This window comes from Gopherus flavomarginatus, chromosome 5 (assembly GCF_025201925.1).
Source record: "Gopherus flavomarginatus isolate rGopFla2 chromosome 5, rGopFla2.mat.asm, whole genome shotgun sequence".
Lineage (NCBI taxonomy): Eukaryota > Metazoa > Chordata > Testudines > Testudinidae > Gopherus > Gopherus flavomarginatus.
In genome coordinates, this window is record NC_066621.1 from 6,955,316 (window position 1) to 6,972,933 (window position 17,618).

General features: G+C 46.2%; 1 protein-coding gene across 3 annotated transcripts in view; it reads right to left on the minus strand.

The window, feature by feature from the left end:
* ZDHHC5 (zinc finger DHHC-type palmitoyltransferase 5) overlaps nt 1–17,618 on the minus strand; it is a 41,906-nt gene that overhangs the window by 18,163 nt on the left and 6,125 nt on the right. For all 3 annotated transcript variants that reach the window (XM_050955937.1, XM_050955935.1, XM_050955936.1), the window contains exon 2: nt 9,293–10,715. In XM_050955937.1, coding sequence (XP_050811894.1) covers nt 9,293–9,396 — 104 coding nt within the window. In that variant the 5' untranslated portion in view covers nt 9,397–10,715. The remainder of the gene's footprint in view (nt 1–9,292; nt 10,716–17,618) is intronic.

The following is a 17,618-nucleotide window of genomic DNA, read 5'->3' on the forward strand; positions in this document are numbered from 1 at the left end:
ACACATATAATTTTGAAATGGCTCCCCCCTCTCCAAGAGCAAGATTCCCTTCCCTTCAAGAAAGTGAAAGTAAAGCCCCATTGAAGTTTTCAGGGTGAGAGGGAAGGGGAACAGTCAGGGAGACCCATTCAGCCTTTGTCACTAGGTCCTAGTTACCTCACTTTGCATGATAAGTGCTCAAGTAGTGAATGAGCCAAAAAAAACCACAAAGAAGAATGTAGGAAGCTGGACCTTTGCAAGCTAGTAGAGGCCATGCACAACTGCAGGTGTGGATCTGGGACAGAGAACCTCACCTTCTAATAGGAAAGCTTTCACACATCTCCTCTCTCCCTCGCAATGCCAACAAAGCACGCAACCAGTCTTCCAACAGGCAGATGTACTGTTTCTGAGGGGAATTAATGGCAGAACCCCCCACTGGACACTGCAGTACAGAGGGCAAATTCAAACCCAAGCACGGAGGAAAGTGGACCCCCTCCCCTGGACATTTCAGGAAGAAGCAGTCAAGTTTCTAAGAGACAGTGATGGACACTCAAGAATCAGCTGCGTGAGAAAACAAAAGCAGACTGACTTCAGCCCCAAAATTGATCCCAGTGAACCAGAATCATAATAGTGACAGAACAAGTCTCCAACTGCAAAGGGATTAACTCCAACAGTTTATCCTCCTCCCCAACTCTGAATGAGGTCTGGAATGCTCACGACAAGTACTTTACTGGGGAATCTTTTTATTCCATTCCAAGAGTGTTTTGGGTGTTCAGAGCCTCCACAACACATTCTTCTCCATCTAGTTAACAGGAAACGAAAGCGATTGCATAGCACCAGCTCCTCAATCTCCCCTGTCTGCCCTAGGGAAAGTCTACACCCACCTATATCACGTCTAGTTATAGCACACCAGGTAGGCAAGCTGCCAACCCAAGACCATTTAGTACACAGTGAACTTTATACCCAGAACGGCAGGCTGGGGATTCAAAGCCATTCCACTCTGGGATTTCAGAGCAGGAGTTCAGGAGCTGAGCCAAAGTTCAGAGATGCCCAGATTCCACAAGAGAAAAAAACATTCTCTTCCAGATCTGTAGGATCCACACCCCAGGGGTTTAGTGTTCCTGACACCAGCCACAGCAAGACCTGTACTTCCAGCTCCCAAGCACATCAGCAGCCACAGCACAGCACAAAACACCACAAGTCACACTTTCATGCCACTCATGGGCAGTGGAAGCCATGCTCAGGGCACTAATGGCAGCATTCACATGCCCAGCCTTTACATTGTGGAACCTGCACACCAGTGTGCTAGCATCAGGATTCACGTTACCAGTCTCTAAGTCAGGGATCGGCAACCTTTGGCACATGGCCCGCCAGGGTAAGCCCCCCTAGTGGGCCGGGCCGGTTTGTTTACCTGCCGCATCCACAGGTTCAGCTGATCACAGCTCCCAGTGGCTGCAGTTCGCCATTCCAGGCCAATGGGGGCTGCGGGAAGCGGTGACCAGAATATCCCTCAGCCCGCACTGCTTCTGGCAGCCCCCATTGGCCTGGAATGGCGAACTGCAGCCAGTGGGAGCTGCCATCTGCCGAACCTGCGGATGCGGCAGGTAAACAAACCCGTCTGGCCCACCAGTGGGCTTACCCAGGCAGACTGTGTGCCAAAGATTGCCAATCCCTGCTCTAAGTGCTCTGGGGCTGCGGAATCCACACTTCCAGGAAATGTGTAGGTCCTACTAGCTAATTGTTCCAGCCTTCACCCTCCAAGCAAACAAAGATTCGCATACCAGACACTAGTGCCAGGATTCCCACACTCAGCTTCTCAGCACAGTGAGAATTCCTCAAGGGCAACAGTGCCTCGATCCACCCTCCAAGCACCAGAGATAAGAAAGTCCTAGGCAGGTACCATTTGCTCCTCGCAGAGCAGGGGCCCAGGCTGATGCTGGAAGGAAGCCTCATTATTTGAAGATAGACAGGGCAATGCATTCCTGTCTTTTATGCTCCTAGCTAGACTGGACTTCCCCACACTGAGTCACAACATGCCCAGGGAGAAGCAGCAAGGACAGTGAATGTTTCCATGCTCCTTTAGCCTGGAGGTGGGGTTCTCCACATAGCAGCCTCAGTGACCATCTGAATCCCAGAGAACTGAGGCTTGCTCTTACGTTTAGAGAGAAACTTACTGATTTCCAGAGGAGCTGTTGAGGCTTGTCTTTCCACTGTAGATAACAAGAGAGCGCTTGGAAACTCAACAGTTCCAGCCTACCAGGCAAACTGAGTCATACTTTGAGAGCTGAGGCATAGATGGTTTCTCTGCTAGTCACATTTGGATAAACCAGTTACTTCATAGACCAGAGGGGGGAAAACTACAGCTCGCGGGCCAAATCCGGCCTGCAGGACCCTTCCCTCTGGCCCCTGAGCTCCTGCCAGGGAGTGGGGTTAGGACAGGCTTGCGGAGGAGCCAGCCCAATTCCCGCAGCAGCCCAGTGAGCGGGGCAGAGTCTAGCCCCTGGCCCTTCCCTTTCTGTTCCCCTCCCTCCCTCACAGTCACAGTTCCCCCAACACCTGGGCAGTGTGGCTGCAGCTCCGGCCGGTCGGCACGGCTATAGCGCCGCCAGACCTGGTGTTCCAGGGTGGCGCTATCAGGGGCAGTTACAGGGAGGAAGGTCAAGGTCCTGGGCCCTGTTGCCAGGGGCAGGGGCAGAGCAAGCCAGGCCCCCCTCCACCCCTAGCATGCTTGGCCCCTGTCCCCAGCAGCCAAGCCCAGACAGGGAGCGAGCCCTGCCTGACTGCCAGGGAGAGCAGCCAAACGAGCAGGGGACACGCACAGGGAAAGGACTGAGCCCCCCTTTCCCCCACCCCACAGATAACATGGGGTGGGGAGAGCAGGGAAGATTGGATAGGGGCAGGGATCCCGGGGAAGTCAGGGTGTGGGGAGCAGAGGAGATTGGATGGGGTGGGGATCCCGGCGGCGGTCAGGGAGTGGGGACTGGGGGGGGTTGGATGGGGCTTGGGGTTCCGGGGGGCTAGATAGGGGGCCAGGCCACGCCTTGCCTCACTGTTTGGGGAGGCATAGTCTCCCCTAGCCTTCCCTACCCGGCCCTTCATACAATTTCTGTATCTGATATGGCCCTAGGGCCAAAAAGTTTGCCCACCCCTGCCACAGACCGTGTTCTTTAATGCCGCCAGATCTTCCTCTCTCCCCAAAGATAGCAGTTATAGCACAGGAATAATCACACCCCCAAAACCCCCTCATCTTCCTCTTCTAATGGCTATTTCACTTCCTAAAGGGAGACAATTACTTCACAGGAAACAACCCCCCATGTCTGACTCTGGTGCTGTACTCTGACCTTTCCCTCTGTATAGTTAAGAGTAGATGCTGCTGGCATTATCACATTCACTTGGCTGAATTGTGAAGAGGGGGGAAATAGTCTGGCCTTTCCAGTTTTTCGCTAAACCCTCATTGCAAATAACCCTCCAGCTCCATGTGGTTGCATTTTGTCAAGACTGCAAGAGGTGCACTACAGCTAGGATCCTCTGCTCAGACTCCTTGTGAAAGGCCCACTGGGAGGCCTGATAACACAGCCCACCCCAATTCCAACCCAGTTCCAGGCAAATCTGATCACACTTCCTGCTTTACTTTCACTATTGCCCACCCACCGTCATGGGGTAGGAGCAAGCTCCCATTTCCTCCTATGCAAAGGGAAGTTAGGTTTCCTTGGCCCATTCAGTCCTCGGTCTCAGCTGAGATTGACAAATGGAAAATCAATACCAGTGGCTTTTTTGTGATATAGACTCATGTGACTGTCGGAGACTGAGCCTTATCAGTACTCAGGCAAGCTCAAGAGAGATCAGAGTGACCATAAATCTCAGCACCTTCAGAAAGGAAAAGATCCACTATAAAACAACCCAGCCTGACAAAAATAACGCCACTAAAATGCCTCCAATAAACCAAGTGAAGAGATGTGCACATTCACTTTAACAAACATGTAAGGCACTCAAGTATCATAGGAATAGGCTCATTGTAAAGAAAGAGACAAGAAGAACACGGGCCGACAGCCATCCTTGCAACCCATACACTCTTCAACTCATTTCAAATAGGAACCGAATAGCTGTGAGCAGATGAATTTCCATCACTACTGAGCTGGCACAGGTTTGGCCGGGGCCCCAGAGGCAGGACAGAGAATCCATACCCCATTCACCATCCCCCTGACTGAAACAGAGCTGCAGCCGTCAGTGCAAAAGACTATATTCCATTTCATACCTCCTGAGATACTACTTTTCAGGGTACCTGACTTTCCAATGCTTTCAAACTACAAGTACTAAACAGCAAGCTGAAAATCCAAACCTATCCTTGCATTTGGATGGTGCTTTTCTGTCTGCAGAATGCCCATAAGGAAAAGGATTGGGGTGACCGAAGGAGGACAGGGAATGAGGGGTTAGCAGCCACTGGCTGCTTTTTTTGGTACAGACTAAAACATAAGAGATGGCAGCTTGTTTGGGGAAATGGGCAATTGTGTTGCTTAATCAGGGAGCCGGAGAGAGGGCAGCTAGGAATTCTGGGAGGAATTTGAGCAAAGGGACAAGTAGCAGATGTACATTAAGAAACCTCTGTGAAAGGTGAGATTATATAGATGGCCAAATTGTCTTCAAAAGGGGAAAGACAGTGAAAACTAGGTTTACAGAAACTCAGGGGAGCAGGCCTGGAAGAGTGTGAAGGGAGGGGGGAGAGAAATGGATCTCAAAGGGCTTTCCCTGTCCTAAATGATTGGAAATGTTCAGGAGAAACCCCCAATACAAATTCACAGCTTCTTCCTCCTTCCAAGAAGAGAATGGGGGACACAGCTCACTTCCTTCTTTATTCTCACTCAAGTCAATTCTGTTTTCGCAGCTTCGTCTCAGTAGTGGCCGATGACCCTAATTAGTTTAAACCATATTATGTGACATGATGCCTCCCCTAACTAAATCCACACATTAAAATGGACTTCTCGACTTAGGCACGTAAATCCTAGGTCAGGTCTCAGATGGACTAATAGGCAGCACAGATTACATGCTGGAAAGATGCAGTGAAGGATCCATATGGGCCACAAAATCTCCAAAGATAGCCATCCAGGCAGTGTAAATAGAAACCCACGCACCAGTCCGATTCTCATACCCCATCGCTGAGGATTATCATCACTGGCCAATGAGGGACCTGCAAGTCATTTTGAGTATTGGCTTGCTAAATCCAGGGTTGAGAGTTCAATCATTGGGGGGCCATTTAGGGATCTGGGGTAAAAATCTGTCTGGGGATTGGTCCTGCTTTGAGTAGGGGGTTGGACTAGAGGACCTCCTGAGGTCCCTTCCAACCCTGATCTTCTATGATCTTAAGTCTTTACATGGAACCTACTTTTTTCTCCTCATCTCTCTTCTGTTTGTTTAACTCCATGTAACTACCTGTGTTCTGTTTTCCAAATCAAATGCTTTAGAAACAATGCCAGCAACACAGCCCTTGTAAGCAACCCTGCAATAAACAAGACAGCCCTAGTGAGCAATCCTACTGGAGACAGTTTGGGACTGGGCTGCTCCCATACCTGACCACAGGCTGTGGAGAGAGCAGACTGAAACATACCAGGCTTGCACCATTGTCACCTGATTGCTGCTGTCACTATCCAGGGACCCCAAAAGGGGAGGGGACCTGTTTGTAACCACAAACCAGGTGGCTCACAAGTGACAGAGGAGGGAAAATACAAGGACAATGATTCAATCTCAAGAATTGTTATCAAGTGAGAGTAAAATCAGATTTGCAGCCTTATGTTCCTTTCCACCACCTCAAGCAGATGCGCAAAAACAAAAGCATCAAGTGGGGACTCGGTCTCTGAGCTGAAGGAAACAATACAACATAGCCCTCAATAATCTGACTGGCAATGTACTGTTTTGGCCCTCTCTGAGCTGTGCTCCTGTCTGGTGGTGCTTTCAGTTTTAATCTGACGCTGTAAAGTAGGTTAAACAACTTCAACTGACCTACAATTAAATGACTCTGCCCAGGTATTTCCATCCTGAACAAACCTGCTCAACAGTGCAGGTGTTTAAGTAATCGCAACAAGGCTTTGCAGCTTTCAGCCCTGTGAGAAGAAGATCGAGTGGGAGAAGGGAGTTCACTCTTATACTCAGTGATTTTTCACACCTGTCCAGCTGCTGGCTCACAGACTAGTGGGGACCGCCCCCTTTTCTCCTACTTTTACACTCTTCTGCACCACTGAGAGATGCTACACGTCACAATGATGGGAAAAACAGACTGTGCATCTTATTCCATCAGGGAAACGCCACAAATGACAACTCATGGAGAGAGTACAAATCTGGAGGGCAACCCCCAATTCTTTCCCCGTTTTGAACACACTACTACACGACCTGGCTGGCACCATCAATCAATTTGTCAGGGGGATGATATTTTACAGCCCAAAATGGCAAGGGTGTTGTCTTTCTTTCACTCCTTAGCACCTGAGTCAAAGTGGATATACTAAAGCACGTCTGATTAAATGGATGCCTTGAGCCCCTATGCTGGGAATTCTGAGGGCTACTGGACAAAATGTCAGTCACAACAAATCACACCGGGGAGCAATCAAACCAGCACTACCCTCCCAATCTAGATACATCGTCCTTCAGTACTCTCCAACCACCCTTTCAACTCTACAGTTTTATGACGAAGTAGCAAGCGGGGAAAAAGCATGCCCTACCCTTCTCTTTTCAGTCCTCTATTGAACAATCTAAGGTGTTTCCCCATAGCACCATGGGCAGCAGGTATAATAGGCCAGGGGAGCCTCTGTCTCCTCTGGTGCAGCCGCTGCCATGGGACCCAGGTTGCGGGTTTGGCGGGAGAAATTTTTGCTCTTTATTATGCCCCATGCAGGTTCTGGGGTGGCTGAGGAGAGACTATGTGCTATTCAGCTTCCTGGGTTCATTAGTAATCTCCCTGGACTCCAGGATGCTGAGTAACACACTGCCTCTTCAGCCCCGCATCGCCCATGCCCAACACTAATCAATCCCGTTGCCAGCCAATATTAGTGGCTCCTCCAGTTCAAAGCGAGGATTCAGGCAGTAACGCCCAGCAGGGGAAATTCTTGCCCAAGGCTTAATAAAAGACTCTCAGCAACAGCAAGTCAACTCATGAACGGAGCTAAGTGCATTTCTCAGCTGCCCCTCCATTCCCAGCGGCAGCTCCTCACTCATGCCATCTGGTAGATGTGCTCCACAAAGACCAGACATCAGAGCAGCTAGTGTTTGAGAGGCACTCGGAAGAGGAGGGACCCCTGAAGAGGAAAGGCAGCATCCACCCAGGCAGGGAGGGGAAGAAGCGCTTGATTGACAGTTGTCTCCACTGGAGTTGGGTAGGTTCTAAAGGGACACGTCTCTTCTGCATCAGTCTCGACTAGTCTATATTGGTACGTTTGAGCCCTGTCTATCCTGAGTACCTGACTAATCTCTGCTCAGTGGCTGAAGCTTCACAACCACTTCCCCTACTCCACGGAGGCTGAAAGAGAGAAGGAGCCATTCTCATGTCTCAGCAAGATTAAAGCAGGAGACGGGGCCAGGTGGTCAACCAGAGGCAGCTGAACTAAAAAGTCCACCCTGAAATAAGTGGGCATCTGAGCACCCAATGCGCTTTCCTCCTCCCCTCTACAATGGGACCAAGCCCTAACACTGGCAAGTTTCACTTCACATCAAAAATCAAGATATTTCTAATACAATACTAGGATAATTCTAACACTCCCAGAACCCCTCACATGTGGTTACCAGCAGGTACTGGCGAGAAAACCCAAGGGTGGCCTGAATAGTATAGAGGCTTCAGCAAAGAGGAAACATCTCATTGCTTTGACAATGAGCCTCTCCAGCACACAGATCATTCCCTCTTCCCCACTCCCTGCGCTAGCTTTAATCCCTCAGAAGTCACATGTGTATCGCTATTTTACTGAATGGAATTAGAGGGACTCTCTCATTCATGTGGTCTGGGGTTCCTGCATACCCTAGTATTCAGGAGAGCCACAGCCACACCCTACATGCAGTGTATAATATGCAGAGTCTTAAAGTCAAGGGCCCCTGAGCTATTCAGTTCTAACTCTCACAGCTTGGAATCAAGACACTCTTTCAAGAATGGGGGATGAGATGGGAACAGCAACAACTCACATAAACTGGGTCCTTCCCAGGCCTTGAGGTCTTACTCTGCCTGCCTGCCACTGAATCCAGTGAGCTCTGCCCCAGATGAGGATAAAAAGAACCCTACCCCAGAAAAATTTACCCCACCAGAAAAAATAGATTGATGCCCACCACAATCCAAGGCCCCTCACAGCTGAGGGGTGAACATGGGGCATGATTCTCCTGTAACATCACTGCCTGTCACAGGCATCCCCTAGCCCTGTCACAGGCAACCCCTAGCCCTGTCACATCAACCAGCACTATTATATCTCAACGCTCTCGCATGCCTAACAGTATTCAGCATGATTATCTATCACCATCCTTACTCGTCAACCCCTGGCATGGTTATTTCCCAATCCCACAGGTAAATCAAGTCCCATTCCAGAGATACTGAACCCCTCTGACCACTCTCTAGTAAAATCTCAGATTAACTGCAGTGAGTGAAGCAGATGGGGAGGGGCTGTGTGGGAGTCAAAGGGCATTATTCCTTGGACTTTCCCTTGTATCTTCCAAGTCAATTCTGTTAACTCTCTAAATAATTATTATACACACACTATTACCATCCTCCCTGGATCCAAAAAACTGCCTGTGGCTTTGGTTATCCCCAATATATGAAATCTCCTCCAGATTCATCACAGATACAGAGGTCACATGGGGCCACTATTCACACACAGGATGATTTGTAATATGATCCTTGGGCTAAGGCTCGTGTGTTATTCCAAATGTATAAAGACAGCAAGAAGTTGAGAATTGTGGCTCAACAGCTACAAGGCACCTTGCTCTGGCAACTGGATAGGATTCAGTGTGTGCCATTTCCTCTGACTTCATCTTGACTGGAAAAGCCAAATAAAATGTATCTGAACCCAGCTGAGGTGGTGGGGCTGGTTGGGGGCCACTCTGACACCAAAAAGCACAATTGCAGAGCCCAGACTTTAGATTAAAAAAGGCAGCATCCCCTCCCATCTCTTCAGCAGGCTCCTGACAAGAGATTAACTCCTGTATCAAGTCACCTTACCTCTCCCCCTGCCCAGATTTGACCTCCACACTCAGTCATAGTAGAGTATGGGGCCAATTTGATGTCTTAGCTAGCCCCGAGTCACTTTGTCAACAGGCCCAGCTCCTCATACCTGGCAAACTATTTGTAACTTACGTGAAGGCAAAGAAGAGGGTGGTGGCTCCCACTAGGAAGATGGCAGCAGCTGAGACCGGGACGTATTTGCTGGGTTTGAATCTCTTTCCAGATGCTGCTGGCATGTTGGAGCTCTGGTGGGGGATCCGCCCTGCAGCATAGCCCAGGCCCAACTGGAGTCAGAATGGACACGAAAAGGGGGAGGGGACCTTCAAAAGGGAGGAGGAGGAGGGTAGAGGGGGAAGACAGGAGGGAGAAGCCGTGGGGGTAAGCAGTTACCCAACTTCCTGAAATACACTTAGAGAATGATCCAAATGGAGCAGAAGGCAGGAGGAAATAATCCAGAGGAAGGATCCACACCGATTCCTGAAGGGAGAGGCCCAAGAACACAGCCAAGGGAGTTCACGCTGCTCTCTGAGAGTTTAGGGATGTACAGAAGGAGATTTAAAAAATAAAATGGGAACCTGAATTCCAGTTTAAACTACTGCTGGAACACGACAGCTGGGAGCAGCCAAACTACAGGTGCAGAAGCACCTCCCCAAGCAGCTTGTGGCAAAGGCTGGCTTCAAAAGTAGAGGCAAAGAGATTTTATAAGTTAGGGTGGGGAAAGTGGCAAATGGAAGTTGTAGAACTCTGCAGCATACGGAGGGCTGCCACGCTGAGGAAGTCCTTTCCTCTCTGGTGAGTATTCCGGGAAAGGTGACCAACTCAGGAATATGCTGCCGTTAGATTTCTTTGAAAAAACCCACACCAAAATCCCAAGGTAGTCGCCTCTCCTTTTGCTTTTTAATCTGTTCCTGGTATCCAGCAGTCTCCTCCAGTCACCGCTCAGGTGGATGGGGTTATCCTGAAACAATGTGCTTATCTTCCTCACACTGCTTGGCCCTCTCCTCCCCCTCACCCGAGGCAGTCGCAGAAACACACTCCCTGATTTCACCAGGATCTGAGGCTGGCTAGCGGTGGTTGTTTAATTTTATTTATTTCTCTCTTGACAGCTAAAGCTGGGTAACAGCTGGTGTGAGGTTGAGCTGTAAATCCTTTTCTTTGAAAGGGGGGGTTGGAGGATGAAGTCAGTTGGCTTGTGCGTTTTCGTCCTCTTCCTATTTGTTTCCTTTTGTATGACACCCAAAACTCTAGTTTCCACTTGGTTTTTATGAACAAAGTTGAATTTCAAATCCTTTCTGTGGTGATGGTCTCCACAAAATCCTGGGCAGGTGAGGTGAGACTTGAAAGTTTTCAGACAATTCTGTTAAAATGCCAGAATGCAACTGATAATTAAAACAATGCTGACTGGGCCCTTCTCACCCATGGCCTGGGAATCTAAGTCTGTTCCAAGCTGCTCCATTTTCATCTCCCTCTCCCATATAAAATCATTCCTCAATCCATATTTGTTAAAAAAATCATAAAATAATTAAAACTTGACATCTGGAACTCCACGCTTTATCTAGGGGAGAAAAAAAAACAATTAACAAGGGAAGTCAGGAAAAATAACCATTTAACATATATTTAATATTAATAATGCACTCTGCATCTTCAAGGTATTGTATAAGCATTAGTTTGAAGAGGAAAACATGGTCTAGAGGTCTTAGAACTAGGTTGGGGATCAAGAGACGTTGCGGTCTCACCCAACTCTGACACAGACTCACTCTATAGGCTTGGGCATGTCAGTTAACATCTCTGAGACTCAGTTTCTACATCTGCATAATGGGAATAATGATACACAACTCTCACTGAGAGATAAACTGTTATTTTTAGTCTCTAACTGATGGCCTTAACTAACTATCAACCAGTTAACATGCTTATCTACTGTAACAGGACAGCCAACACATCTGAAAGGACATTCCACTGAATAAGGCTGCAAATTTTAAAGATGCATACAAGCAAGTGTTCTATCAGACTTTGGGAATTGATTTTGTTTTTAAGGTCTTCCGCACAGGCCTATATCCCTCTTTCCCCAGCACAGAGTAATCACTGTTCTGCTTTGTCCAATCTCTCATCTCCAGCTGCTCCTCCTTTCTCATCAACCCAATCACTCAACACTGAACATTTAATCTTCCCTTCCAATCCTTCTCCACTGCCTCCCTCTTCTATCCTCACAGGCAACTCCACCGTCACAGTTTCCCCAGCTCACCACCACAGCAGCATCTTCAACTCTTCCCTCCACACCCCCATTCCCTCTATGTCCTGTTTCTTCCTCTCTGATATCACCAGGATCTGCCCTTTCTTTGCTAACCCCACCACGCGCACCTTTCACCACATCTCGTTCATCTCTCACCTCCACTTCTGGGACCTTCTTCTCTTTCACTTCTCACCTTTCCCCCTTTAGGCCACCATAAATCCCTCCATTATTCCTCCTTCTCTCCACTTCATCAAATTCAAGCTCTCTCTTCTCATCTGCAAGATGCCTACTCAACATTCTAATTTTGTCCTCTTCTCACACCCACTTATTCATTACAGCTCCTCCCAACATTCTCTCACTACTCCTCCTTTCACCACCTCTTCCTCCTCAGCTTTGGGTCTTCCACTACACTTCCTCTTAGATGCCTGAACAGTTTCACTCTTCCTGTTTGCCAGGAGCCCTGTCTCTCCTTAAAATCCATTTCTCTGAGAAATCTTTCCCATTGTGTTTTTCTCCCCACAAGTCTCTCCACGCCTTGTCTGAACTGCTGCCCTGAATCTCATCACTCCAAGACTATCAGACCTACACAGCAAGCAAAGTGACTTAACTCTATTCTTTGTAAAGAACAGTTCACATTCACCATGCTAGAGAAACAATTTGTAATGATTTCACAACATTTCACTACTTATTTCCATTGTCACTGCTAATCATTGCTGTTTCTGTTTAACTCCCTGTAACACAATGGTACAAGCATTACAAGTAGAATGCTTGTGGAGATCAGCTTACTAGGGAGGAGAGGGGAGTTCTGCCTCCATGACCAATTTCCTAGTCTGCGCTGTTTTGCAAAATACAGTGGTGGTTTGCGTGATGTGGTTATCTATCCCAATGCAAATTAAGGCAGAAATCTCAACTCAATTTACATGGGATAGGCCACCAAATAACCGTAAGTTCTCTGGGATAGGGACCATCTTTTTGTTGTGTTTGTACAGCACTTAGAACAATGGGGTTCTGGTCCATGATAAGGGCTCCTGGGTACTACATTAACACAAACAGTAAATAATAGGGCAAGGGTGTTTTGTAACTACTATCCCAAGAACATATCCAAAACAGCAGCTTACAGAGGAAAGGCCCTGTACCCAATTCCCAACCCCTTCAGCCATCCAGTCTACCCTTGGTTAGTGTAAATCTACAACTCATTTGCAGAAGTTAAACCTCCAAACTGCACTCTTCACTATCCTCTGCCTTTGTACCCCACGACACGCCTGTTACATTTCTTCCATTTCTGAATAGAGATGCACTGGCCAGCCCAGGAGATCAGCCTCTCCCTTTCACTGGCACCTGAATGGATTATTTTATTAAAATAAAGAAGATAGTCACATAATTGACCCAATTCCCTTTTTAAATTCGTCATCCAAACTTAAGAATTTCAACTGTCCCAATATTGACTGGGTACGACACCTCAGGACGGGATGCAGAGATAAAGTTTCTTTACACCTTAAATGACTGCTTCTTGGAGTAGCTAGTCCTCTCACAAGAGGAATGACAATTCTTGATTTAGTCCTAAATCAACAGGATCTGGTCCACGAGGTGAATACAGCTGGACTGTTTGGTAATAGTGACCATAATATAATTAAATTTTACACCCCTGTGGCAGGGAAAATACTACAGCAGCCCAACACTGTAGCATTTAATTTCAGAAAGGGGAACTATACAAAAATGAGGAGGTTAGTTAAACAGAAATTAAAAGGTACAGGGCTAAAAGTGAAATCCCTGCAAGCCACAGGGAAACCTTTAAAGACACCATAATAGAGACTCAACTTATACGCATACCCCAAATTAAAAAACATAAGAGAACGAAAAAGTGTCACCAGTGGCTAAACAAAGTAAAAAAAAAAATAATGAGAGGCAAAAAGGCATCCTTTAAAAGTGGAAGTTAAATCCTAGTGAATAAAATAGAAAGGAGCATAAACTCTGGCAAATGAAGTGTAAAAATATAATTAGGACGCCAAAAAAGAATTTGAAGAACAGCTAGCCAAAGACTCAAAAAGTAATAGCAAAATATGTTTAAGCACATCGGAAGCAGGAAACCTGCTAAACAACCAGTAGAGTCACTGGATGATCGAGATGCTAAAAGCACTCAAGGACAATAAGGCCACTGCAGAGAAACTAAAGAAATTCTTTGCATCTGTCTTCACAGCTGAGGTTGTGAGGAAGATTCCCAAACCTGAGCCAATCTTTTTAAGTGAGAAATGTGAGGAACTGTCCCAGATTGAGGTGTCATTAGAGGAGGTTTGGAATAAAATGATAAACTAAACAGTAATAAGTAAAGCTACATTTTAGTCATGGGTATTTTTAGTAAAAGTCATGGACAGTAAACTAAAATTCAAGGCCTGTGGCCTGTCCATGACTTCTACTATATACCCCTGACTAAATCTGGGGGGAGAGCAGCCTGGGTGGGTCCGCAGATGCTGGGAGGGCAGCCCGGAGGGTGGGGGGAGAGAGGGCGGGGCACCGTGGAAGCTAGGGGAGGGGGTGGGGGCAGTCCATGACCCCTGCTGGTGGCTGGGTGGAAGGCGGGCAGGCAGCAGCTTGCAGCCCGGCTGGGATCCCAACTGGTGCTATGGGGGGTGCGAGGGGGAGACTGGCAGAGCCAGCAGGTTCCCTACCTGGCTCCGTGCTCCCCGGAAGCGGTGATATCCCCCTCACTCAGCTCCTGACAGAGGCATGGCCAGGCAGCTCTGTGCACTGCCCCTGCCCAGAGAGCCAGCTTTGCAGCTCCCATTGGCGGGGAACTCTGGCTAATGGGAGCTGCGGGGGCGGTGCCTGCAAGCAGAGACAGCGCTCAGAGCTACCTGGCCACACCTCCACCTAGGAGCTGAGCAAGAGGGATGCCAGGCGCACTGGCCGCTGCAGAAGTCACGGAAAGTCACGGAATCTGTGACTTTCGTGACGAATTCACAGCCTTAGTAATAAGTCACCAGGACCAGATGGCATTCACCCAAGAGTTCTGAAGGAACTCAAATGTGAAACTGCAGAACTACTAACTGGAGTCTGTAACCTATCATTTAAATCAGCTTCTGTACCAGATGACTGAAGGATAGATAATGTGACACCAATTTTTAAAAAAGGCTCCAGACATGATCCCGGCAATTACAAGTCAGTAAGCCTGACTTCAGTACTGGGCAAACCAGTTGAAACTCTAGTAAAGAACAAAATTGTAAGACACATAAATGAACATAATTTGTTGGGGAAGAGTCAACATGGTTTTGTAAAGGGAAATCATGGCTCACCAATCTACTAGAATTCTTTGAGGGGGTCAACAAGTGTGTGAACAAGGAGGATCCAGTGGATATAGTGTACTTAGATTTTCAGAAAGCCTTTCACCAAGTCCCTCACCAAAGGCTCTTAAGCAAAGTAAGCTGTCATGGGATAAGAGAGAAGGTCCTCTCATGGATTGATAAAACCGGTTAAAAGATAGGAAACAAAGTATAGGAATAAATGGTCTGTTTTCAGAATGAAGAGAGGTAAACAGTGGTGCCCCCCAGGGATCTTTACTGACAGACTGCGAAGAGCTACTGAAGGATCTCTCAAAACTGAGTGACTGGGCAACAAAATGGCAAATTAAGTTCAATGTTGATAAATGCAAAATAATGCACACTGGAAAATATAATCTCAACTATACATATAAAATGATGGGGTCTAAATTAGCTGTTACCTCACAAGAAAGAGATCTTGAAGTCATGGACAGTTCTCTGAAAACATCTGCTCAATGTGCAGCGGCAGTCAAAAAATGCTAACAGAATGTGAGGAACCATTAAGAAAGAGATAGATAATAAGACAAAAAATATCATAATGCCACTATATAAATCCATGGTACACACACACCTTGAATACTGCATGCAGTTCTGGTTGCCTCTCTCAAATATATATATATATATATAAGAATTGTAAAAGATACAGAGAAGGGCAACAAAAACGATTAGGGGTATGAAACAGCTTCCATATGAAAGAGGTAAAAAAGACTGGGACACTGTTCAGTTTGGAACAGAGAGGACTAAGGAGGGAATATATTAGAGATCTATAAAATCATGAATGGTGTGGAGAAAGTGAATAGGTAAGTGTTATTTACCCCTTCACATGACACAAGAACCAGAGGTCACCTGATGAAATTAATAGGCACCATGTTTAAAACAAACAAAAGAAATCCACTGTCAACCTGTGGAACACATTGCCAAGGGATGTCATAAAGGCCAAAACTATAACTGGGTTCAAAAAACAATTAGATAAGTTAATATAGGATAGGTCCATCAATGGCTATTAACCAAGGTGGTTAAGCCTTTGATTGCCAGATGCTGGGACTAGATGTCAGGGAACGGCTCACTTGATAACTGCCCTGTTCGTTTTATTTCCTCTGAATAAATGGCCACAAACTGAGGACAGTATAGTCAGCTAGATGAATCATTGGTCTGACCCAGTTTGGCTGTTCTTAAATAAGAAAAAGGTTTTATTGGCATGAGTTTAGGATGAGTGTTACCCATGAGCTGTGAAGTTCTTCATATTATCAGAATACACAAAATATTGGTAAGCCATCTGGGAGCTTATATATATACATATATATTATATCATATTATATTATATTTAGGAGTTATATATACATACACACCTCTACCTCAATATAACGCTGTCCTTGGGAGCCAAAAACTCTTACCGCGTTATAGGTGAAACCGTGTTATACTGAACTTGCTTTGATCCACTGGAATGTGCAGCCCCCCTGGCCCAGAGCGCTGCTTTACCGCATTATATTCAAATTTGTGTTATATTGGGTAGTGTTATATCGAGGTAGTGGGGTATATATAAACTCCCGAATGGCTTTCCGATATTTTGTGTATTCTGATACTTGCTTTGAAGAAACACCCCAAAATAAAATTTTAATATATTAAACTTCACCCAACCCACCCTATCACTTGTGGATTTAGGGGGAAAGGCCTCTTTTGTATTTACAAGGTTTGCTTGCAGGTGATTATTTGTAGTAAATGGTTTCATCTAGAACTTCCTGTTTTCACTCACATGTGAATGTACCTGAACAGTATCATTTGAGGCTGAAATTTTCCATGTTTGATCTTGGCCTAAAATTATTTTTTCTAGAGTAAAAAATGTAACTAGGTCTAGACTAGAATTTAAAGGTGTGTGATGTTAGAATGAGTTAGGTGGCTAGATCTAACCAAAGTTTTAGAAGGTGTAACATCACACCTTTAAATCCTCAGCTGGACAAGGTCTGTTTTCTGGGAGTTCACACCTCTATGGAAGCATAGTCCATACGTGCATTGTTGCAGCCAGTGATTGGTGCTTCTGATAGGCAGTTTCATTGTGTGGATAGGACTGAGGCAGGAGATGTGGGTTTTATTCCTGACTTTGCAACTGGAGTCACTGTGACATCTTGGGCAAGACATTTCACCTATGTGCCTCATCTGTGAAATGGGGATAATACTTGCTCTCCTTTGTAAAGCACTTTGAGATCTGCAGCTGGAAAGCAGGGCTATATGGGTTTACTAGTACAGTAGTAGTAGCAGCAGCTAGGCCAGCACACTGTGCCTGTTACCTCTGGAGTAAGACTTTTAACCCTCCTTTTCCTCCTCTTTAAAAAAAATATAGAAAATGAAATGCATAAAACAACCGCCGGTGCAAAGTTTAGGTCTTATAGTAGGCACTGCACATAAAGAAATGCAAAAATAAAAGTTGTTCCTCCCAACCCCTGGCAATATTAACAGCTTGTGTGTAATATTTTCTATTTGGTGTTTTTTTTAACATATTCTCTAAGAAAAATAGGAGAAGAAAATTGATTAAAATGATAAGCTCTTTGATACAAGGGCATTTTTTTGTTTGTTATTTAAATTACAGTGCCTAGTCCAACAGGGCCCTGATTCCTAATTGGCCTGTCTGGAGGCTAACTCAGTACAAAGAAGATATTTCATATGAACAGTGTGCCCAAGTTAATGTTGCTATAGGAATCTTAATATTTATATTTCCTGACTCTGATTCTGAGCTGTACAACCCTATAGTTGCATTAATACAGGACCAATTTTGCATTTAATTTTGTTAATTTTAATCTGTACGTTACATCTGAATCTATCTATATAATATATGTGACTTTAATGAAAAGATGCCTTTCACTTACCCAGATACTGTAATGTCAAGGCCCTTCATTTTCAGTTTTTATTTTGTTCAGAA